The sequence below is a fragment of the Atheta coriaria genome, unplaced genomic scaffold (assembly GCF_025399875.1).
Source record: "Atheta coriaria isolate IRGN ID8LTWV9N9 unplaced genomic scaffold, Caltech_Dcor_3.1 hic_scaffold_6_pilon, whole genome shotgun sequence".
NCBI lineage: Eukaryota > Metazoa > Arthropoda > Insecta > Coleoptera > Staphylinidae > Dalotia > Dalotia coriaria.
The window spans coordinates 362,571-389,300 of NW_027045448.1; the positions used below are offsets into that span (position 1 = coordinate 362,571).

At 35.5% G+C, this 26,730-nt stretch overlaps 1 protein-coding gene across 4 annotated transcripts in view; it reads right to left on the bottom strand.

Annotated features, from left to right (window-relative positions):
* LOC135794852 (WD repeat-containing protein 47) overlaps window positions 1-26,730 on the bottom strand; it is a 44,302-nt gene that overhangs the window by 14,037 nt on the left and 3,535 nt on the right. Inside the window, exons 1-4 of one of the 4 annotated variants that reach the window (XM_065306309.1) lie at window positions 22,365-22,528; window positions 13,870-15,456; window positions 10,382-10,483; window positions 9,761-9,812 (exon numbers count right to left, since the gene is read on the bottom strand). In XM_065306309.1, coding sequence (XP_065162381.1) covers window positions 9,761-9,812; window positions 10,382-10,483; window positions 13,870-15,456; window positions 22,365-22,432 — 1,809 coding nt within the window. In that variant the 5' untranslated portion in view covers window positions 22,433-22,528. Of the gene's footprint in view, window positions 1-5,735; window positions 6,082-6,484; window positions 7,440-9,760; window positions 9,813-10,381; window positions 10,484-11,502; window positions 12,457-13,869; window positions 15,457-22,364; window positions 22,529-26,730 lie in introns of those variants that run through there. The other 3 variants (XM_065306310.1, XM_065306312.1, XM_065306311.1) reach the window with 3 other exon arrangements.

Consider the following 26,730-nt stretch of genomic DNA (forward strand, 5'->3'; position numbering starts at 1 on the left):
TATAACCGGACATAATCTGTTAAAAATGGGTCATAATAAGCGACATGTCACTGTAAGCGAAGTCATTATATCCGACTTTTTTATACAGAATTTTATATGAAAACCAAACTTGGTAGTGTAGGTACGTCATAATAACCGGTTGGTCAATATAAGCGGAGTCATAATAAACGGATTCTACTGTATTACTTAATTTGCCAAAATAGAAATTTAAGCATATTTTTCTTATTAACATTGTTACCAAAAAACATTTTACCTTTCGGTTAAACCTGCAGGCAATGTAATCTCACGATATAGAATTAAATATTATTTGCACTTGAATATATCAGAGAAATAAATAATATTGCAAAGATGTATTTATTAAATTGTTTTGTGCCCCTGTGGGCATCGTCAGAAACTCGTTATAAACATTCAAGCCAACAGCAATTGCATAGATTGATGCTGAGTACTACACACATGAGGAATGTGTGTGTCCTGTGCCAGAGCATCATAAAAGATCATCAGCGAGCGCGCGCACACATTGTACTTTTGTTTGTTTTAGTAGCTTCAATTAACGTTGTTTACGGCGCGTGCTCAATTGTAATTGTATTTCAAAGTGCATCTGTAATGACGAATAGAGTGCCACAATGGAACGCCAAAGGCGTTGCGTTCAGCTATACGCAACAGCAGTCAGTAACGAAACAGTAGTATGAGCGTAGTATGAAAAGTGGTAATTATTCAGGTCGTGACTTTCCATAATAAGTCACGGTGCTGATTGATTATCGAGTCTTTTATGTTTTTGAAGTAGGTATTGAAGTACTTGAAAATTGATTTGTTTCGACAAAGTGGAATTAAGTTAAAAACTCTGCTTTAGATAGTTTTGTTCAATTAGTGATTTTTGCAATAATTTATTTGATCTTGTTTCATCCTCAACTTTCTCTGATTATGTTGTTGATTGATGTTTATTTGGATCAAATGCATTAAGTATTTTTTAAGAACAAAGCTTTTAGTGTTAATTTCGTTAATGTTATTGAAAGTACCCATTATTGAACTTTTAAGTTGGCGCATTAAGTTGCTTCCTTTTTAAAATAATTAAGTACCAATATCTGAATAAATAAACACCCAAATAATATATTTATTTCAGAAATAAATTCTAAATAATATTAAATTTTAATAACAACCTGATTACCGATTATTGTACAAAAGTTATAAAAAAAATGTTAACTATGAAAAACTAATCAAATATGATTTGATTTTTAATTAATAATTTCAAATTAAAAATGCTCGATTCCCAATTGACCACAGAAAATAAAAAATAAAACATGTGTTAAGAAACTAATAAATTTATCAAAAAATTTGAACTATCCAATTCAAGTATTACTTAATTTGCCAAAATAGAAATTTAAGCGTATTTTTTATTAACATTGTTACCAAAAAACATTTTACCTTTCGGTTAAACCTGCAGGCAATGTAATCTCACGATATAGAATTAAATATTGTATGCACTTGAATATATCAGAGAAATAAATAATATTGCAAAGTAGTCTCCAATATACTCAGTACGTGCACTGCAGAGCCATCTTTAAGAGTCTACAAAAAGTAGTGCGCATAGCTGTACATTTCTCCGTCACGGCATCTGGTTTCAACCAAATGCTTATATCCATTCACAGACACACAACATGTTCTCTCAACTTGTGAAAGCAATAATAAATGTAGTTTGGAAACTACTCAACGTAATGTTGAAGAAAATAACTCATAGAGAGCGCTGCAAACGAGTTGTTAACGATGTGTACTTGTTTGTTTTTGCCATTTCAAAATTGGAAATACATAATTTCAAATTTTTCAAGAATTATTTTCTAACGCGTAAGAATGCAAGAAAAAAAAAGGGTGAAGATATTTGCATAGCAAAAGTACAACATCTCTAACACGTAGGTACTTAAAAGTCCCAAATAACGGTTAAAGTTAAGCCAATATTATAAATTCACATTAGTCATATAAGATTTGAATACAACCACGACTTTATAAAATATCTACAACTTATACTTGACGCCAGTTCGTGTTTAACATACCATTAATAAATTGATTTGTCAACTTAAGCTGTCGTCATTTTTGTCGCGGACACCTTGTTAGTTATCCTTGATAGACTTTTAGCAACTACATATCATTTGTATAAAATTATGATATTAAAAAGCAATAAAAGCAATAAATTCAGTAAAAGACAAATAAATTCTTACAATGATTCATATTCCCACAGACAATTCCTAAAGAAATCTGGGCCTATTTCCCGAATAAGATATCACTTAATAAAAATGATGGTCGTTCCTTGAAAACAACTAAAACAACTCGCAACTCAGTGTGATTCCTAATTAGAAGCGAGAACTGGTCACAAATACAATTCTAGTAGTCACACCTTAAAAGGAAACTCTGTCGTAATATTTGTTGTTTACTTCGTTATTAAATATTTTTTCATAACCAATCTCAACAATATGTTTATTATTATTTATACTTTATTATTGCAGATGACTAGTAATAGGTAAATAACTTTAAGATAAATGTCTGAACTTGGTCTGACCAAATTTGATAAAACAAAATTAGGAATATTTTAAATTGTGATTTGGCTTGTAAAATCGTTTAGGACACTACGAATTGAAACATTAATAACTGCTCTACATAATAAAGCAATAAATAATCAAATGCATTCCTAAAACCTACAAACTAGAGGATATTAGTGAAAGTTTTCATTGAATATGGATATTTCAGTTTTTCTATTCCTGGAAGCACATCATGCGCTCATCGAATCGTCGCAGCAATTTTACGGTCCAATTTGCATAGCAGTGTAAATAATTTATCGTCAATAGCAATTTTAATCACCGCGAAAAATTAGCCTCGGTGAAAATAGGAACGGAAGCGATATGCTCAATAAAGTGTGCAAGTGAAATTTGCACTCAGCGCGCTATGCTTGTATGGAGCGTCACTTTTACAAATTATCATCCGTATACCTATGATTTGCGTCGCATCTTGTGTGATGCGAGGGAGAACCACTCAGCGGAAAAATTCTAGACCGGATAAATTAAGACCCACCGCAAGCAAAAGCCATAATTTCCATTTATGAAACAAAACCAAACAAAAAAGAAAACTGCCGCGGTTTTCCTTCAATGCATTCATCGCCTGCAACCGATCGAATTCAATGATGAAAGTTATTGAAACTTATTGAGACATTCGCAAGAAGCTGCTATGCTTGATGCCTTTCATCAACTATTAGCCGCTTCATTTGCTGTCACATTGAATAAATAAGCATAATTTAGATTCATACAAAAGTCCACGATTTCCATCCAAGAATATTTTTTCTGTGTGTAAAAAATTACACGCATTACACCAATCTGTGTCATGCAAACTTTTTCAATAATAAATCAAAAACTCTCTTGGCGCTTATATAAATTATTCAAATATAGCCGCCTTGATTCGCAACGACAGCATTTATTAGACTTTTTATATGTTCGCGTAGGATTCACTTTTGGCGAGTCGACAAATGCGAAACACCGAAAACAAAAAATGTAAACAACATTAACATTTAATAAGCGACAAAACAAAGCGACCGAAATAATAATTACAGGACGTAAGAGAGGCTATTAATTAGTTTTGCAACATAAACCGTTAAATATTCGTGAGTTTCGCACTCAATTGTCAACCTACGCGCGTGTTACATAAACAATAAATATGCAAAACAATTTAATTTTTTGCGTGCGTGTTGCAAAAATCTATGTTTTCACACTTTTAATCGATATAAACGAGATCATTACCTAGTTTCACTTGACATTTTTCATCGACAAATATCCCGCCGAGTGTAGGCGCTTAAATCAGATCCAATTAAAATTCTTTAATAATAATTAGCGACGGTACGTGTAAATGCTAGACACAATGCAAGAGTGCACTGTTTTTCTTTGTTGTTTTCATTGTTACGATTATGAATAATTGAATCATGAAGGCAATGTGCATGCACTTGCAACTTGATCTTGAACGTCATATTTCTACCACGCTTGTGGTTTACATTGCGGCGCATAACAACATGCACCGACCATAAACGGTGCGCATAAGAGAAAAAAACAACAACAACACAACAACGGCGTGGAAAAGAAATGCGTCTAATGCAAATTATGATGAACGTGCGCGCGAAGAAAGGTGGCTTTCGAGGTGGTAGTTAGCAGCAAATGCATGTTCAATTCCGGAACACTAACACACTAGTTGGGAAAAAGCTGCATACTAGCATGCCTGGCAGAAAATGCAATCTGCGGCTATAACAGCACTTATAGACCAGCCCGCATCTACAAACACTTTGTAGATATAATTCATAAGTAGCATGTTTTAATGCTAAGTAGGTTTCCTGCGCGTATTCTATGTTGTCGCAGTTTGCTTCTTGCGTGCCGTCTTGCAATTGGCATAATCGGCGAGCCGATAGTATGTGTATTTGATGCGTGGCGGGTTTACTGTTCGGCGTGCATCTTTGACGAGTTATCCCGTGTGTTTCTATCATTTCATCAAATTGTAAGTGCATTTGCATTGCTAATTGCGCATTGACGATGGTCGAACCGTTGAGTTTGCACATTGCGCGCCCAACGGGGCAATCATTCATTCTGATGTCGCCCAATTTACATGTGTCAGTCTTTAGAAATCAGAAAATTCACTTTACTGTTACTATTAGTAGCTAACTCTCTAACAGCACTTTCAGGAAAATTACATATTTGTGCAGAAATAGTAAGAAAAAACAATTTGCTGAGTAAACAGGATGTTTGGAATCCTTTCATCTTATTGCGTTATTAATGTTGTTGTGTTTTGTGACTAAAAAGTAATACTTGTTTTTGAATTTTAATATACATTTCCAATACATTTTCAAAATTTAAAAAAATCAGTTCACGCCTTGCTATAAACTTTATCCTCGTAATTAACAGCACACTTTACGTGCTCGTCTTCAAACACCCATAAAACCAATAATTAGACATAATAAACGATCATAAACCGCTGTATCATAACATACTTATGATGTACAACCTACACGTCAATTAAGTTAATACCTAAATCAAATTTTCGCTTGTATCTCGCAAGAGACCAATCAATCATAGAATTTCTTTTCAAAAATAGATAAGCATTGAATTCTGCTTAATTCATATTTCGCTTTACTTCTGTCGAGAGTACTTCTAAACACGATAAACACCAATCATAATAATTAAACAACAACATAGAAGTATTCCACAAATGCCAGTTGCGAGTTTCCTGCCTGCACGAGAGTAAAAATTTCACCATCACACAAAAAAAAACGAATCAAACATTGAAGAGATACAGATAAAGCAAGCAAAGAATCATCAAATCACGCTGAAGCTCCAACACTTCGGTCGGCATGAAACGCTACAATCCTAACGGTCAATTTGTCGTACGGCATGAAATTTATGCGCCAGCCGCTTGAATTCCAGACTCGCCGACTGTTTGTGTTATTAGAAAACACAAATATTTCTTTTCATTTCGATCGCCTCGCGCGTATACTTCAAGCGTCAGCGCAATGCGCATAACAGGTGTACCACAATAACCGCGATTGATTTATTCACGACAAGCATTATACCTCTATAACTATACTTCTTTAGCATATTACTGATGGAAAAAATCGGCGATTCTTCACGACCCATTGTCTTCTCAATTCCTCCATGCTCAACACAGCAATCATTGCTGTTTAGATTATTATTAATCGTATTGTATTCGAATAAACTAACCTTATCCTCCCAAATCGGGTCCTCCCAACCAATGGAGCTGCCTGAACTGCCGCGACGACCCGGATCCCATGAATTACGTCTACCATCCAGGGAATCATTCGAAAAGCGACGGTTTGTATTACGTCTGGTTCCATTCACGCTGGGGACTTGTAGGAAATCCTTGCGGAAAGAGTTTGTCGGTAGCGATTCCCTGCGAGCGTTCCATGGTCCATTTAGAGTACCATCTTTCCTCAGCGATCCCATCGAGGATGCCATCGGATCGCGACGTAGCATCGCAGCGAAATGACTGGGATGCTCGATTTCTTTTTTCGGCGGCGTATTCGGCAAGCCCAGAGAACCACGTCGTCTGAATTTGTGCGTAATAATAAATTTACAGTTGACAGCTGGATTGTTATTAGTTAAACGCGCATAGCATTGTGTTAATTAAATCTTAGAAAACAATACAAGTAAAAAATTAAGCAAATCTTTTGCCTACCGCAGAGCGCGCGTGAATGAATTGAGTGTTTTCCACATTTGTAAGTTTGTTATTCGCATCCGAAGAAATACAAACAGACATAGCAGTGACATTAAGTATTAATTAAAGGTGTGTCTATTGTATTATGAGTGCGATTAGTTCTCATTTTATAATTAACTCTCGTCGCGAGAAGTGTTTAAGCATGTACGTTTTTTCAATTAACCTGTCAACCGTAATTTATTTAGTACGTGTGGAGTTGAGTTTGTTTCCCACAATTTTCATTCGCCTGACTCACCTGTAGTAGCTGTTTTGGGCATTCAATGCCGGCATCGATTCACGCCGTGGTCCCACACCGTTGCTTCCAAATACGTTTACGTGCGGCTTCATCGTGTGATGATAGCCAAAGTCGCGCTGCCGCACGAATGAAAGTGAATCGCGGCGATTGTGATTGTGATAGCTGCTGCTGTTGTTGTTGTTGTTGTTTGTGTGCAGTATGTTCCCGAGGGAGCCGCGTCTCGGCGCGTTTTTCCCGTGCACGTCGCACTTGGCGTCCACCGAGGACTCGACCTCCACGACTTCCGTGAGCGGCTGTTTGCCCTCCAGTTTTACATCTCCAAAGAGCGCTTCCAGCCGTTTGATGGCGGCCGCGTGATTTATAGCGGTACCCATTGTTCTACCAAGAGACGCTTTTATTTGTCCTTCTTCTAGCTTCTTCTAATTCGCCTAGTGTTGGCGCAGTAATTGAAAAATTAGCCGGTTATGCTTTGCTTAATGTCGTCGACGCACCTCCGCAAAGTGTACTCTTGTGGTGAGTAAGTGCAAACGGCGGAAACGGTTTAAAATGATGTTTATTACTTATTGCGACGCATACCACAAAAGAATAAACAGCACTAAGTACGTACACTGTAACGTGGAACGATTGAAACGCGCACACCTCAAAAAGTACTCAACTAAGCATCGTTTTTTTTTTGTTTCTTTGATTCTACGTGTAATGCGCAGGTCAAATTCGAAACCAAGCAAAATAATTGATAATTCCATGCACCTCTTGCAGGAATGTTTTCGCGACGTGAGTAACAACGCGGCACGCAGCAGCAGAGTCTACACGCTTCTTTTCATCTCTTCGCGTGGCGTAAGTTTACCGAAGACTATCGTGTCTGAAGGTGCGCGCGTAAAGTATATGCGAAGTTATGGCAACTCCAGCGCGCGAGCGACGCAGTTCTGCACAGCTTTCCCACACCTTTTGCGCTCAGCGCGCCAGCATCGCCGGAGTCACCCACTCGCCCAGCCAAACTGACAAAACAGCGAATCCAAAAACAGATCGGTGGCACGTTTTATGACACCCGATAGCGAATAAGAGACACACTGACACAGCGACAGCAATAGATTATGACCGACCGTAAAATATTAAGTGGTAGCCACTAATCAGCAATAGAAATATCCAATTCGGTCGATATTTATAGACACTTGGAATAATAATGTCGAAACGACAGATACAGAAGGTTGGAGAATAAAAATATTGAAAATAAGCGTGCCATGACTGGTTGCGTCTGCATGTAGAGCCTTTTATGGAAAATCATTTTCAAGGCTTTTGTGTTATGTGGCGCCATGACAAAATGTTCATATTTTGTATTCAGTATGCGATATTGTCACATGAAACAGGATTAAAATTCGAATTATTTTATAATTATTTCAGGTGATGAGGAACATAAACAATACTTATTATGCAACTGAGAATAATACACCGCACATAACGATTATCTAGATATTTTAATTTTAAGAACAATGTATAGTCCGAGACATGTAATTTACTTGCGTATGAATCATCATCCTCCATCCTCTATATTTGCATTACTGCATTAATTACGCAACAAGACGAAATAACAAACATATTATTCAAACATCCTTTGATTTAAGAATTAAAAAAATCTGATTATGAAAATGAAAGAATTCAAAAGGTACATTATGATGTACTCTAATGTAAAGAAAAAGTGAAGGGAAGTAACGATTAGAAGTTTCATTTCTGGTAACCAACAACTAATTACGATAAAAAAGCGCCGCGAGTTTTTAGCCTGCCCATCTTCGTCAAACGAAACTGTCTAGGAAATGTTAAAGACTTCAAAAAGTAACATTTTTATGTTAAATTAAGTGTATGTATTACAGGTGAGGAAGAGTCGGAAAATTACTGTAATTTACCAACCAACGTTGTTATTTCTAAGTACATAGACAATCCCTCTAACGATCGTGAATTTCAAAATATCTTTATTCTGATGATAACCAATGTGTAAATGTGTGAAAACAAATAAAAGTAAAAATAATCAAGAGAAACTTGTAAAAGAAACAAAAACAACAAAGTTCAAAACATCATATCACGATTATTAGAAAGGTCCGCGCAATTTGTTTGTTGAAATCATTTCTCCGATTGCTCAAAACACAAAAACTTTGCGCTGGTAGTGTGAGAATGTAGTAAAACGATTAGTTAAACGATACATCATTAATTATCTAGCTGATGGTCGACATTATTAGGATACATTAAAACGGCACGAAAACACACATTTTGCGCAGCAAACATTCGATTTTCCGCGACCTTGTTTCAAAGACACTATGACGGATTTTGATATTATTCATAATGAAACGCGCATCGTGGACGCCTAAACAAGAGACACGCGAACGTCCCACGTTGGAAACGTGTGCTCGAAACGGCGAATTAATTTCCAATTTGCAATTGCCTAGGAATATACATAAAATAGAACAAATAATACATTCGGAACCGTAAACATTGGCGAGGGAAATGAGTAATTAAATGCATCTGAAATTAATCACACCGGCGTATCTAATCGCGGTGTAAATGTCATTTATTACCGGCTATAAATCAATACAGTTGACTCTCCACATTGATGAACTGATGAGATTAGTGATTGACGATGCACGCATGAATAAAACATTAATAACATCTAATTGCTCAGTGTATTTTATGTAGGATTAATGCGGAATCATCACGTGAAAACATAAATTTAACAAACGAAACTAATTGTTCATTTCTTTTTATGGTAAGCATAAAATTGTTGGAAATGACCATTCTAATGGTGCCATTTTTATGTAAAAAACGTAAAAAAACGTTCAAGCACTAGTAGAAAATGATAAGTACTTCCTTGAAAATTTCCACAAATTCATTAGCTTCTATTAATAGAAATATTGCGCAAAAATGTCACATACTGTGACAAAAACCATCAAACCTTAAACCTGCGTATCCAAAAGTATCATTTTATTAACTTATTATCTAATAATCCACTTCTCTTAATTGATTAGTCGATTGTTCGATAATAACATGTGGGCGGATGAATAACAAAACTTCAATTAATCATGACATTCGCAAGATTAACGAGTATAAAGTAGCAACGCGCTAAAACTTGATGCGATGATTGATTTTGCAAAGGTGGGCGCTTTGAAATGTCGAATGAAAAACGCAATTAAAACCAGCAGCGAATAATTACACTAACACGAATCAGGCACGGGCCGGTCCCGAGTGTGCCCGCGGTTGGCGAATGTAAATATATAATCTAATCGGACTCACCTTTATTGCGTCATAGAGGCCATCGGATGGTCCATCATGTCGGGAAGGCGTTCTGTAAATAAGATTGAAAATATATGCAAATTAGTTCGGTCATGTTTAAGTCAATATTTTCGATGTATGCAAATAGAATGAATGCACTTGCACTTGTATTGCTGTAAACAACACAAAAACAAGATATACGGTTAATTATCATTAATTACATGATCCATAAGTGGATAATCGAAGGTTTTCCCTAAAAGATTTATCGCTAACTTGCTAATAAACGAAAATATTATGTTCAAGAAGATTATATTTTATGAAAATTGAAAATGAAGCAATTGTGACCACAACAAAAGCATTAATTAAAAAACATTGTTGGCATTTAAACGTCACAAAAACGTTATTAAGAGTGACTGGATACAAAAGTAACTAAGAAATACTAACAAAATGTTCGACCATAAAGTTTACAGTTGGAATTCGTTTCCAATTATAAAAAGAAATCGAAAGCCAATACATCAATTCGATCAAAATTTCCGTGAGAAAATGAAATCGCTTGAAAAGTACATAAACTACACTAAACATTTGAAAGAAAACGATATTTTCTACTATAATTTATGTAGAAGTATAAGTTTATGGTCGTACCTGTAATTGTCGTTTCCATTAATATTTGGACGAGGCGATGGAGCCAAATTTCGGTTCTGCACGTTATTCATTCCATTCATTTTGTTGGCACTTTGTTGTTTTCTGAAGAAAAAAAAATTAAAAATTAGAATTTAAAATTCAGAATAGAAAAAAGTAAAAGTTTATCTAAACCGATGCACTATCTATTTAATTATTTAATAACTCCAAGATTATAAAACAAAATATCTCATCATAGTCGCAACCAATTTGCACTTTTTTGTTGTATGCAAAATAGTTATTGTTCAAAAATAAACACAATCGGATAATCCGTCGCATTAAAACCACAAAATCTAATTACAGAAACCCACCCATTGCCATTTCGATCATTATCGGAAAAACATTACTAGTCAAGATTAGATCGCGATATGTGAATTTAATTCTCATTCTTTGTTCTAGGAGCAAACGCATACAGGAAGACCCAATTGTGGTTTCGTGTTCGTTCATTGGCTATTTACATTCTAATCGCCAAAGAAAAAGTATCCGCTTCATATATGTATGTTAATTAATTTGATTATAGGTGAGCTTAATATATGAATAGCTAATGTTTTTCTAATAATACAAATTAAAGCAATGGCTAATTGTAAACAGAAAAGCCACAGTGTCATGTCAGCAAAACAACATTTCACAATTGATTTATGCATGTTTCCTCATTCTGATGACAAGTTTACCAAGTAAAACAAAACCGATTTATGTAAATTATTAATAAAACATATTCGTCAAAACCACTAAATAATAATTCATTTGACTATTAATAAATTGATAATGTTTATTTTTTTTTGATTTTCAACACCTTTCGAAGAATAAACATTTCTAAAATTCTGTTTTCCGTTGCTGTAGCAATTATTTTCGCATATAATTACTTCAAGAATAAAAATAATTACTACTCCTCGTATATAATTGCAAAAATGATGCAATTGAACAATTAAAACTTGAAGAATCCGTCCTTTACATTCCAGATCACTTTAATTATCCATATTACAATAATTTCAATGCAAAATTCCTAAAGAGCAATCCATCATTGCGCTTGCTGCACTATATGCACAAAGTTTTTCACCGGCTCTTCCTAATCGAGAGCACTTTACCTTGGAACCGCACCACTGCATTGCTCGCGAGCACTTCTATCCTCGTGATGTGCATGTCGTCCATGCACGCTGCAATTACTCCTGTCCATATAAGTGACAACCCTTCTATGTCCATGCTCGTTGTATTTGGCTTGCACCGGTGGATGCAGAAAATTGTTATAATACATTTTTCCTTCGCGGTGTGCTCCACTCCTCTGTCGGTAAAATTAACGCGCCAAAGGAAATCCTCAATAAAATTCGTTCGTTTTTTTATAAAAACACACTTATAGAAAATTATATTTAATTGTTGTACACAGAACTATTTAGTTTTTTATGTCTTCAGTAGTGCAGTGCACGCGAACTTGGAATAGAATAAATCGTTACGATGTTCGCAAACATTCACAACAATTCGGTTATCGAATTCCTGTCCGGGGAATCAGCAGCAGGCGAAAGCGTTGACAAACTGGTAATCGTTTTACTTGTACGGAAATTTAAACTGTGTTTAATTGGACCAAACGACCACATCAATTAAATTACGTTCACGGCGAATGAATTTCGTCCAATTGTATAGCTATTGTTAAATAAAATTCGTCATCGGTGTCAGTTGGAAAATTTGGACAACAGTCACGTTCGCGAAATAAATCGGTAAACGAATCGGTAACTACTTAAAATGAAAGCGTGCAATCGATTTGTAAATACCCTAACTTTTTCAAACACTAATCTGTTCAAAGTTTCGCGAAAAACTGAAAATGTAGTGATGAAACAACACTATTTATAATTAAATTTAAATTCACCAAACACAAACACAGTGCATTTTCCAAAGTCACCCACTATTCAAATTTGAATTGAAGCGCAGTATGAAAAGTACGATTTATTACTAAGTTAGCACCAATTACCGATGCACAATTGCACGCCGAGCGTACGAGATGTAATTCGCGTCGCACTCACATCAACACCCACGAACATTCATCAAGCTACTGATTATTTTCCGCGGAATGACAACATTTACATGCTCATTGTGATTGTAGCAGATACATTCGTGCCTTGCGGCTCATAGCGCTTACGCATCGTGTAATGAAAAACACGAATCTACAAGGTCTGCAGTCGTAAAATAATTTACTAATGCCAGTGTAAATGTGAGGATGATTTTATTACCCTGTATGTAACACTTTCTCGGCACTCCACAATCGCGGATTCATACCGCAGCGTCAAATTCGCGGGAGACAATATCATCATACTAATCAAACCTAAACACTTGTTGTAAACACTTTCGTATGTCATAACATACGATAATCCGCGTAATTAAAACAAACACATCACACTAACACGCAGATAATCTTAAATGTTATGAGAAACATGATCATGCAAAAACAAAGGTTTAAAATTAGTAGTATGGATTTAAAAAATTATGCAAATTAAAAGAAACTTGTATTATTTGCTTTGCTTTGACGTTAATGTCAGAATTTCAGAAAATTATTTTGTGTTCCGTGATGAGTCATTATTATGCATAACAGATTGCGAAAGAATGTGGCTGTTCATCATTGTATGCATTGAAAAAAAATATTTCTATTAAATATACAACGTAAATTTATATCTATTATTCTTTTAAGGTTAATACACGTATAATAAAAACAAACTTAATTTGTTTTGTATTCTTGCGGCAAAGCTAAAAAGGCGAGTTTATTGCTTTCCGCTGTTGTGTAAAAATTTAATGCCTTGATGATGCTAGATAAGATAAGCAGGTGCATTCATCATTTTGCCGAGGTTAAATAGATGTTATGAATGAGCGACATTAAAACAAAAGGCTTGTAAAAGATTTTTCAGCGTGATGAATCACAGGGAAATATTCACCGCGCCTACGTGTCTCCTAGTTAACGAAAATAATGTTATCTATGTTAAAAATAAACATTTGTAAGTATCCACTTATGATATTATCTGGATCAAAAGATGAACCTTTGGGATCAAGATAGCAAATATGTTGTGATTATGAGTAATTACAAGTCAAAAAAATAATTAGGTACTTTAATGACTCAGAAATCAATTTGGTTTTGAATTCTAAATTAATGTATGTAGAGATAGATTTTCCTTGCTTAGTTACTCTTAGAACTAAAATCAGATCAATACTTTATTCAAATTTTTCGTTTCTAATTGAATATTTTCTTGTATTGTAGGTAGATAAAAATATGGCAGCTTAAATTGAATTCTAATTTACATAAATCAATGTACGTAGTTGAGATTATTGATTGTGCTTCAATATTAAATTAGTTTTAAGCAGTATGTAATATATTTTGGAATAGTATTCGCAGCTCTAGAAATACTATTCTCATCTCTCTATCATAAAACTGTACTTATGTCTTTACCAAGTAATATAATATAAAAGTTACTTACATGTCATTTGGTTCCGATGAAAGATTTATCTGCTTCAATAACTCTTCCCTTTCGCGTTCCCTTAGCGCGATAGTCTCCATTACTTTTTGCTTCTGTTTTTGAAATTCCTTAAGCAAATCCCCATTAAAGCTTTGCTCGAGATTCGTCCCATCGCTGGGTGGCACGGGCGGCGTTAGCACAATATTGTGCGCTGCATTGAGTACGGGTCGTTCATTCAATGAATCCCGCCGGGAGGACCTCGACGTGCCGATAGAACCGGGCGACTCTCTGCCTCGATGCTCCGGTGTCTGCGGCAATTTGTTCTCAGGGCTTTTCGATCTTGTCCGCTGTATTTGTGCAGGTTTCGAATTTGGCGTGCTAGTTTGTTCTTGTATAGAAGGCAATTGTTGAAAATCAGCGTATGAATTGCTCAAAAACACCTCTCCTTCATTCTCAAACAACCTATCCACCGAGCTGTTCATCGCTTTGGCATTTTTGATTCCGGTTAAGTGAAAACTCGCAAAGCTAGAGCGAGTCATTGGATTCGCACTGATATCACCAGTGCTCAGTGCCATCGCACGTGGATTACCATTATTCGCATTGTGTCCCAAACCGCTGGGCAGGCCATCCAGCGCTGGCATTAAGGAACGTGTCATTGCATCGGCGGCGGAGCGCGGTCGTGTGAAGGGCATCGCCGAATGCGGGAAAGTCTTTGGTTTGATCGGTGTGACAAGCATGTGCTCCGTCCAAGAGGTTTCAAGCGATGGTCTTTCCAATCGCTCCACGTCTACATTCAGAGTTCTTTGTTCAAATGGTACAGCAAACGTATCGGGTGGTATACTCTGCAACCAACTAAGCAGACTTAAATCAGAGTCGCTGAAACCCACACTGCCATCCAGCAGCTTTGCGAAATTCATGTCCTGCGTTTGTGGATCCTTTGTTCCGGTGGCTTTCGCCTGGCAGTAATTAACGCACGACTCGTAGAGTATGCCCTTGATAATTAACTGAATAAGTCGGTCGTTTTTGGCGCTCGTGTTGGCGTTCGCGTCTGTCGGTTTGCGGTCGCCGGGGAGAAATTCAGCGACGTATGGATACACTTCTCGGAAGCATTGAACGCGTGCATTACTCGGATTCCAGTCCTTGTAGTTCATATGGTCGGTGAGTCGGGGCAGCGTGAGAAGCAGACACATGTGTGAATGCTCCTCTTTCGTCGGCGCGTACTTTTCGAGCTCGTTGAGCACCTTGACGACCTCTTCGACGGCATTATCGACGCTGCTACCCTGCATGTTCGCCTCCGACTTGATGCACAAGAGCTCAATGTATTTGTGCTTGAGTATCGTATAGCTGAACTTGCGCATCTCAAAAGAGTTGAGCGCCTCTAGCGGTTGAATAAATTCGAGCACGTCATCCCATTGCCCGTCCAGGATCAATTGTCGAAGAAATAGAACGTCGTCGGAGTATCCGCCATTGATGACGCCCGTCTCACGCTCCAAACTCAATTGGGTAATGTGTAATTCACGATTGTGTAGGAATTCGAGCGCCAGTCGCACGACATCCTCCTCGCGGAGGGTGAGTCGAGCCGACGGCATTACGTACTGGATTTTCAATCTAAAATGATAAAAATTAAATTAGTAAATGTTTCGCATAACATTTCACATAAAACATGTAAAAATTGTGAATATTTATACTTAGAGTTAGGCAACCCAATGCGCATCATAAAAGACCATCTGTCGTAACCGTTAAACTAGAGAAACTACAAAATAATAGCAAAAACGCATGAAATACCGATTAATACTGTGAGATTTTGTACGCGGAAGGTATTTAAAACTTTTTGCATCCCTCTATTCAGATGGTTTCCTTACGATCGCTCTTTTGTTCTTAGTTCTTTGATAAAGGATTCGCGACACCGCTCATCGCAATTGAATTCACTGCGCTTTGTTGTAAAGTACACAGCCGCGCGGTTCCCATAAATATAAACGACTTTCATTGAAAAGACGCCAGGAGAGAAAAAACTACGCAAGGAAAAAGCAAGTCGTTTACGCATCATGAATAAACGATGGCGTTTTGATGAGCAGTTGAGCTCAGATAAGTATGACCACAATGCAAGGCGGTGAATTTTGCAGGAATCAATTTATTGCGCAAACAACGTGGGTCAAACAGCCATTACGGTTTTCGCATTTTCCAACATCTTTTCACTCTGAGATTTATTTCGATTTTCTTTCTATGACAGCTGTATATCTTTTTAACACAAAAAATATCCGCAGTTTCAAAATATAAATAATTATTTATTGAATTAAAGGAGACTATGGTATATGTTGACGGCATTCAACAATTAAATAAAGTGAATTCAGGACTCGCCTGCAGATAGTTGTAATTAAATCCAGAGACAGTTTTTGTTTTACTATGGCTTCCATATATAAACCAGCTCTAGAGTCATCTATATTTATGAAGAACTTGTCTCCTCATTTATTATCAACAGCAATATTTGTTTGGCTTTGAACAAATGTAATCTGTAAACATGGTACGTACATGCCGACAACCTTGTTATCTACATTAAGAAGCAGTTAATAGCATCATTTAGATTCGTATAAAAATCAGAATAATCTTATAGTTGAAGGTAATTCAATTACACGAACGTTTACTTCACTAAGAAATGTCGAGAAATACTTGTCTAAACTGTCAAAAACTGTAAATCAAAATGAACAAATTCGCAACATGTGTACTAATCCTGCTATACGAATACTGCAAATATCTACAAAACCAACGGGAACGTAACAAAATTACGCATTTCTATCATCGTCCACCGCGTCCATGAGAAATGTAAGTACAAAAGTACAAAGTGTCAGTTTCCGTCAATTCCGCAACTGACAATATTATTCGCCTCGTTACGTCAGGTCATCCGCGACGAGCGATTTGCCAAAGTGGCGTGTAATCTTCTCTTCGCGCAAATATTCGCAACACGCAAGATCAGGATGATTGCAGTGGAAAAATGTACGCCGTTGTATTTCTTCGCTTATGTTACGTGATAGAATCCTGCATTTCACGGCGCCGAATTGCTATGATTGTCATTCCTCAATTTCCACAATAATTATTGCCTACGGATGTGTATGCACATTCATACTCTGCTGCAATTTGGACTTCGCTAGGTACTTTCTGCCGTGTAGAACCTTCGCGAAAAGTTACGGTAAGCGTTTTATGAAACCGTAGGTAGCATATATGTTTAAAAGTGGTATATGATGATGATACGTGCAATTGAGCGTAAAATTACATAAAAACCGGAATGTTGTCATTGGCCATAATATCAACGGTGTGACCATCTGACAGACAGAAAATTGTCACATTAAAAACGCACTAAGCGCGGAATTTTCTGCAGCAGCATAGACGTAATCAAGCACACAATTTATTTTATGTGATTTCGTAACGAGATACACATCAAAATATATAAACATAAAGTTTGTTGACCTTAATCAACTTTTTGCAGGTTTATTCCTCCCTTTTTACGCAAAACTCTTGCGATTTCTTTAGCGTGCACTTTTTTTAATGCTGTTGGAAGTAAACGGTGTGCAGTCACTTGCACTAAATTATTCACAAATTATAAATTGAACTTAATTGCAAAATATCCATATTAACTAAGTACAAAGGCGTTCACTTCTTTCTTTTTTCTTGGTGAGACGCTTTGATTAATCCAGACTCTTACATTCGCTTTAAAGTCGTTGCGTGTAAGAGATCATCGTATGCAAATCACGACTCACATTAAAACCAACACGCAAAGTGAAGTTAACGAAGAATACTATATTTTTATGATCTTGTCAATGTTTACATTGTAATTATTATATTGTTGCTAGACGTTCTAACTTAGAAACATAGTTAAAACAGCAATATAGGGACCTAAAATTTAACTATTTACGCAAAAATGATAATTCTTTGAAAAATAGACATAAACTGAATCAAATTCTAAATTTGATGTCCTAATTAATTTGTATGCCTAAAAGTGATTATTACAATTATTACATTTTTCCTAAAAATTATTTTTGTTAACCCAATATTATCAATAAAATTCTGACAAAAGCAATTTCAGTATTAACACTGAATAGAAGAAACAAGCTACAATCATAGATATTAACTTTATTGTCTATCAGAAAATCATTTAGATTAATTTAGATTCTCCTAGAATATAGTATGGATGGTACACGCCATTACAATTTTAATTAGTGACCGGTTAATTAAAATTAATTATTAGTTAAGCAATACGCGCATTAGTGGCAAGTGTATGCCAGACAACCGTACAATTATATACAGGATGCTCCAACACAGACAACTTTTAGTTTCATGTGTAAACTACACCATAACAAATAATACGGCCATGCAAAATACAGGCCGTGTATAATTAATAGGTAAATAAACGAACGAAGAACATAAAAATCACGTTCTATTTATTCCCCCAACGTAAACAACCGATGCTATTATAATTACCGTTTACGACGATTCCAAGTAAAAAAACTTTTTACACTCACCGACGAAATGGATTGTTCTAATGTGTGACTTTCATGCACATAGGAATTTATATCGCCAAAAATTCAAATAATTATAATTTGGAATTTATAGGAATGTAATTTCGTAGTAAATTTTTCATTGCGTTTAGTGTCGCGTAAAGCTTTTTAAGCCGAATTTTTAATTAATACTATATCTATAGATATATAAGTTTTGAAAAAATTAAACTCATGTTTAATGCAAATTCCCAATTAATTAAGCAATCTGTTACAGGTGCGTCAGTTGTCAGTAGTCTTCACTTTCGTGCGTACGTGTTATCGTCCACCTTTTTGCAACTTAAGTACTCGCATAAACCATAAGGAGAGTAAATGGTCTCGCCTCTTAACTGGTCATTAATTAAGAGAAGAAAACGCACGCAGCCACAATGATGAAATGTTAAAAGTATTTCACTGCCGTTAAACGAAGAATCAAACTCAAACATCATCACTGACATTGAACGCGCAGCCACCACACAGTTGACATTAACTTTCTTATGCTTAGGTAAGGTTAGGAAACTGTCGAGTAACGTTCACGATCGAAAGTGGCGATGCTAGTTTAATCAAGGACGACAATTTGTACCATACACGCTTTGGAAATGTGAACCTATATAAACAGTGAGCAGTGTTAGAGGATGACGGTTGTTTATGACACGATGTACGCTTCACAGAAGACGCTACCGGTATTTGAAGATAAAAATAAACGACTGATTCCTACAAGTTGCAGAGCGGTGTATTCAATTGGCAATGCATGAGACAAAGCTATCACAAGTCGTCATTGCATTCAATCGTGAAGAGATTTCATCCTAGAGTAAACTGACTTAAATCAAATAACAACATGAGCATGGTACAAACTGTGAGACTATCGGTGAATGACTCAACAAAATTGCATCTATTTGTAACATGTTTAATTGGGCGGAACTGATGATATCATCTCGTGTTTTACGCGTATAATACTATTTCTTGTTGATATTGATTTAGCGAGATAATAATTTGTTAAATATAAAGATTTTGTTTAGTTTTTATTTTGTGTAAGTATATGACTAATGTCTTTTGCAAATATTTTAGCAAAACCTTGAATTATTTCCATATTAATAAAACTTTTGCAAAAATATTTGCAAAAAAACATGGAAACAAAACAATAATTTATCAAAACCGTGTTGAAAAGTAATATAGATCAACAAATTCTTTACTAGAAATTAAACGGTACAACATATTATTTTTATTCAAATTTATGTGTATAATTTTTATGAGCACGTGCTTGACGGCCACAGGTAAACAATAGGCAAAATAACAAATAAGCCCAAAACTAAAGAACGCGATACCTGTAATAAAGCTGTTTAATACTACCCATTCGGCATATGCAACGATTTAAATTTTTAATTAGACCACTCGAAAGGTAAACTCTGATTATACACATTCGAATGGCTGGAGCACACATTTAAACCGCTGCTCGAATCGCAAGGAAAGAGAGCATAAAGTGTTCGGCGCGCCGCATTAATGCGTGTGCGATCTTAATTAGAACACAAAAGGCACGATTAAACGTACCACAAATAATACGCCCGTCTGAATTCTCGCTGATTTGCCTATATTGCTTATGGTAATGCTAATCAAATGTTTACTTTTGCATAACGCAAGGTAGTACTATGTGCCACACTGAACCAAAAATTCAATTTCTAATTGAATATTTATAAATATTTACAAAATAATTAATAAATATTACTTTAAATTAAATTTCCAAACAAATTTTTTTTTTCATTGTAAAAACTTTCATTGATAAAAGCATGTGTCAAAATTTAGAATTCACGAACGAATTCAATTTAAAACAAACTTTCGAAAATTAATTTTCCGACGGAAATTATTTTTGCCTAAATTATAGATACAAACTCAAGTAAAACCAAATTTACATTTATCAAAGAATTGATATTAATACGATAACAGCAAAAGTTCAATTTTTACAGGCTAACACTTTATTTATAAATTAACTTTACTAGATTTATTTGAACGCCTAAATTAAAAGTTATACAAACAAATAATTTTTTAAAATCCATCGTTAAGTGAATAACTATGTTAAAGCAAATAGTTCCAGACTGACTAATTCATAATAATAATAATTATCACACTAAGCCAGCATGCCTAGGTATATCACTGTCAATTGTGTGTTTGTACCTGAAGAATTTTCCCATAATAAACAATTTGTCTAAATATAATTCCGCAATCTTAGAATTGAAGCCATAGATAATGTTATGTACGTTGTACGTGAACTTGATAGTCTACCCGAGTGCACTTTACATAACAATGCGCAATTACGTATATATCTTGTCGTAATTAGTTTGCAGGCTTGTCTTGTATGTAAAACGCAATTGGCGCGATGTAAACCGAGCAAAAGTGTAATCGCACTTCAACTGATTTATGAGCGCATCTATGAATAAATAACCGACAAAGAGATAAAAATTAGCTGCAATATTGTATTACATTTCAGCTGTAATCATCGACTCTTAAAAAAATAACTGTTAACTATCACTCATAAACACAATTATTATAAATTCCGTCTGGTACCTTATGATTTACGATTTATGGAAAGTGGATATGCAAATGAGTTCTTTCTAATTTCGAAATCAGACAGGAAATTTACACGCACCAGCAGCATCAAACACGACGCCATGCATATCATACAAATAGCTGACTAATATTCATAATTATAATTTATTGCCGAACGCAAAGTGAAGTGCGTTCGAATAATTGGCAAATAAACTTAATTGAGAAGAGAAGAAGATGTACCTCAGTACCTGTAATACCATATTTGGTCGAAACAGACGGTCAGCAAAGGTTACGATTAAACTCGATGAGACGTATGTAAAATTACGCATTTAATTGCGTACTAATTTCATATGCTGTTTATGATAAGGTGACAATATGCAGAAAATTGCTTGATTACTTAATGAAATAATTCCTAATTAACTGTCACTGTCACTGAAAAAGACTTTTATATTTTTCGTACAGAAAAAACAGTAATAAATAAATTTTAATTAGTAATAGGTATAATTGCAAAAGTAGGTATGCTTAAATATTTAATATCAGAAGAATAGGAATTTAAAATCAAGAATTAAAATTTTATACAAATAATACAAAAAACCTAAGCAAAAATATTTTCCTATAAAGGTTATGTTAAATATACTAACTCAACCTACAATCCACGTAAGGTAAGGTAAAGTAATAAATGCATATAAAACTCATAATAAAGCTCATAACATGTTATAGCGCAAATTAAGAATCTCATTGAAAAGTAAAACACAAAGCACTCGGCGTGGTGTAATTGTAAGATAAACGGTTCTGCTATAATCCAAGTGCAGTTTACTTTCATTAACTGCTTTAATTACAATATTACTGTATCTTCACCGTCGTGCCGGCAATCTGCCACGAAACAAATCAAGAAATAAATTCCAGCGCAAAAAAATTCAATAGTCAATCAAGCTACCCTCCTGTGGCGGATGCCTGCGCTCCACATTGCAGTGATGCCATTATACTTATAATGGAGGAAATTACAACCACAACAACAATGCGTCGTAACTCGGAGGTGTTAATTTATGCACAAAGCGAAAGAGTTACATGTGTACACAATTTGAATGCGCAACGTTTCCGTATTGTTCCTGCTTGGCATTGTAGTGTCGATATGACATGTGGTAACATAGAGTTTATACGCTTTTATCTTAGTAATTTGTAAATTAGATAAAAAAAAACTGTATTAGATACATGCGCAAGTGATGCACATTTCAAAAGTTAAAAACAAGAAGAAAAAAAGTGAAAAAAAGCTAAGCATCCAAAGAGTAATGATGATTTGAGCTGATGTAACATCAGGTAGATATAAAGATAAAGAGATACCAAGATGATTCCGTTGTTTCAACAAGCCAAGGTTGTTGAAGCAACATCCTGAACAATATTTCAAGCAAGATCAATAACAGAAATGAAGAAAAATGATTATTAATTTACCTTCCACGAAGAGAGTTCTGTCGATATGTAACCGGAATACAAATCTCAGTGGAAGTCACCACAACCATGCTTTACAGGTCAACATGTTTCCTTTGAATATTAGACACTCGTAGTAATTTCACACAAAAATATCCAACTATCACTCAATAAATAACTATAACAAGCTGGGCACAGTCACAAATGTTTCTCAATGCGCACCCACGTTCGATCGTTCACCACCAACTTAAATCGCCAACCACCTACTTGTTCGGACACGCAAATCACTTCTTCGTGACACCGCACTGATTTTTCTCCGCGTTTACATTGATATTTTGTGATCAAAATCCCGCACGTAGGTATTTTTTGCTTCGTCTTCGGATGACTTTTTCGCCGTCGAATGCGCTCCAAATGAGCGAGTATTACTGTTAAAAACGCGTTAATTTATGCATGAAATAAGCTTTACGGCCGGCACAAGAATGGAAGTCGACGGTGAGGCAAGTACTAAACGAAAGAGGAAACGCCGGCACTTTACTTGCACGTCTGTATTCGTTAATGTGCGCGCGCGCGCGCGGACCGAATACGTGGAATATCCGTCCGCAAAGGAAGGCAACAGATCGCGAACTACTTTGTTGTGCCTTGTGGTACGCTCGAGGACGCCAACGGCAGACCGACGACCACCACGCAAAGGCACATGGTGTGTCTTGGCGCGCGCGCTTCTTCAGACGCCCGTCTTTAGCCGACTTATAAACCGTAACTCTTTAGTCGAATCAGCGGCGTAAGTACGCGAACTCATCGAATGCATAAATTACACCTCAAGAAGCGCAACAACAACAACAGCAACGCAAAAAACTATGCATTGTTGCGAATATCAGCAGAGATTGACTAGACACTCAGTGGATTTTTTTGCGCGTTGAAATGAGTGGAGATTAAACAAAAGCCACAACCGACAGCCTATAGAAGATTCATTATTGCAAACGCATCGATGTCATACCATATGATGAGCTGACGCACCAATGAAATAGGAAAATACGTGAAAGAAATAACGAAGATGAGTCTATACAAAGCCCGAGTGTAATTGCGCGAGGATTAAGTAAGAGCTTCCGAGAAGCTGTCAGCGTGGCGATGCTCTGAAGAAGACGATCAGAGAAGAAAAAAAACGAAGATACACTCGCTGTGCAATACAACGATGAGGCGCAGAAGCTGCAATTGATGGCAAAAACAAGTAGTCATGCATAACAAGGGTATTGCAAAAAATCGCGCACCACTGAATGTCAGTGGAATGCGCCAAGTCGTCAACCACAATGGTGTAAGCGCGTTCGGACGATAATGGAGGATGCTACTGAGCAGAAAAAACGATAACGTGGGTAATTACGGCATGTTAAGTAGCTCCAAAATATAAATGAATAAATGCCTAAGAGCTTAGAAATACAAATAAATGCATTTAAGCCCAATTAAATTAAAAATTATTTTCGCAAAATTTAAACTTGACATTTCTATCTCATAAAATACTCACAATAAATATTTTCACAAACGCAATTTATCGTTAAACATTAAACAGATTGTTGAAGTATATTTAAAGCTGTCACTAAATTTCTTCATAAAGCATCTAGGAAACTCGAATGTGCATTGCAAAACTGGTTTGTTGAGATTTTCTAAACGCGCTGGATGCCAAATATCGTCAATTAAGAAAAAGTGAAAATGCAAAGAGACTCTCGCGAAATCGACGGTCATCTTGAGGCACCGGAATAATGGATTCAATAAGTCAGATGGGTTTTACTTCAGCGATTTTTTACGTAATGATATACAAATATGGACAGTTTCTCTTCCAACAGTCTATTGAAACGTTTCAATTGACAAGTTTACGCAGCAACTATTAAATCTATTGCAAAGTAAATAAATTGTCGTTTGAGTGAAGATTCAATTAAGGCAGGTATTTGTTAATAAAGAGATTAAATACTTAAATCTCTACAATAACAATATATCTACACGAATAAATAGCAAATTAGTGGACTAATAGTCCATTCTGTAATATGATAAACAGAGTTAGCGAGAAACAAATTTTAGGTAAATTAAAGTTGTATTTGACCTCCCTTGAGCATAAGGTTCAAATTAGTTGGCCCATAGGTAAGTGTCGAACAGGGAATTTTACGAGAAATGAAAAAGTTTTGTTTGTGTTGCGACCTACTGTGGGGCCTAGTTTAATATGCAATTAGCGTGCTAATACCACGCTTGAATTGGAAATCACCAGAATTGCCTACAATAATAGCGAATAACGCAGTGGAAACTAAGCTACTTAAGATTAACCACTTTAGTAAAATCACATTTAATTATTTATGCTTAAGACATCTGTTGTATTAAACAATTTGTTACAAACGATTAGGATAACTCAAGAATCAAACCGTTGCTTTTCTTCAGATTAAACATAAACTAATAGGTAAATATCACCGTCTTGTTATTTATTACTGTTGACAAATTGCACCAATCACAAGCATAATACAAAACATTTGTATTTTCGAAGTGATTGTTGAATGAAAATATTCACATTACTAAATGAATAAGTATAATGCTTGCTTTGCTTACAACTAATAGATATTCTGCACGACTGTATCGATTTCTTGCCTCACTGTATGTTAGTAGGTTATATGTTGCACAGAAAGACCATTGTGTACCAGTGTTAATATTAATATGTACGAATGTGTGTATATATTAACTTTTCCAGGTGGTAACCGCTGAGTGTTTCGTGCTGTATGCCTACATACTCTTCGCAGGCGCAGTGTGTTGTTGATTTGCATAAAAGAAAATCAATCTTATCACGACAACTGTGCACGAGCCGAGCACGGACGATTAATAACATCACCTAGGAGTTGCGGCTAACACGAATAGTACCATAGCATTTTCAAACACGCAGAAAAGTCGAAATGGCAAAGGTAACAACTTTTTGTGTCGCATGCAGAAACCTTGCCGTATATAGCGTACATACGAGGATACTAAGGCGAAGAACATTTGTTATTGTGACATAACGTTATAATGTTTTTTATGTTAACTGCTGACACCTGTAGCTACTGGATATATTGATCAATTTGTTATCATATTTACATACTGCCGGGAATTTCAATGATACAGGTAGATGATTTATAAAAGCGTTATTATCGTGAATAATAATTAGAATTTAAGGTATTTGACCTTAAGTGCAAATTTTAATATGTATATTCAATGTTCTTTTATCAATTTAATAAAATTTTCCATACCAGGGCAGCAGCATTAAATTTAAAGCAAAAAATCGGGTTAGTATACTTCGCGGACAACAAAAATACTAAATTTCTTGGAAAAACAACAAAAAACAGAGAAACAAATCGAGAAATATAAAAACTCATAAATAATCAGTAATAAAACGTTAAAAATATTTAAAATTTTAAATTTAATTCTTAGAAACGCCCAAAACTCCATAATAAACCAGCCTAAATCAAGATATAAATAAAATTGTGTAACTAATTGCTCGTTTTGTTATACATTTCAAATTAAAATGCATGCAGATTCCAATTACGATAAATGCCAACAAAAAAAGTGTGAAATATCAATAAAAAAAAACGAGGCGAGACATTAAACTCTAAAATTTGGGAGCCAAGACAATTAAACTATCGTGAACAAAAGAAGTCCACAAAAAATGCGCGCGGTGTAATTGAATGTAAACAAATTCATATATATTAATTTCATAACAATTATACATTTTTCACGCACGTAACTTTATTGTATTCTTTCATTTTGTATTTATTCACCGGCATAACCGACGCACACAACGGCAACAATTAAATGTTCATTAACCTATCAACAAATATTTGCACTATGGCTTAATTACGCCCGAAACTTGCGAAAAAAGTGTATAACAAAGTAAACACACTTTCTAATACACTAAATATTTTAAACACGATCATTATTTTCTTTTTTACAACAAAACGAAAGTAAACATTCAAAAACTTTTCATCGGTATAGCGCAGCCAAATTTTGTTTCACGCCCATAATCATTAACAAATGATTATAAGAGATAATTACACCCAACAAATTGATTTATAGCTAATAAATTGTAAATAATAATTTGATTCATTACCTAATATTGCTTTTCGTATCCACAACAGACTGAAAATCCCCATTGCCCTGCCAATTCAACATTTGCCTGCGTAACTTTTGTACAACCACGTGCACTCTTCCACATTCACCACACGTAAATTTTACCGCACTTCACCGCACAACTAATTTGCCGTATTTTTTTATTAGACAAACAAAGCTCGTGCCTTGATTGTCGCCGCTGTATTTGTTTACGGTCACGTGCGATCGTCAAAGACGTAATGACAACTCGTGTCGTCGGAGCAACGGCATGTCCGAACCAGGT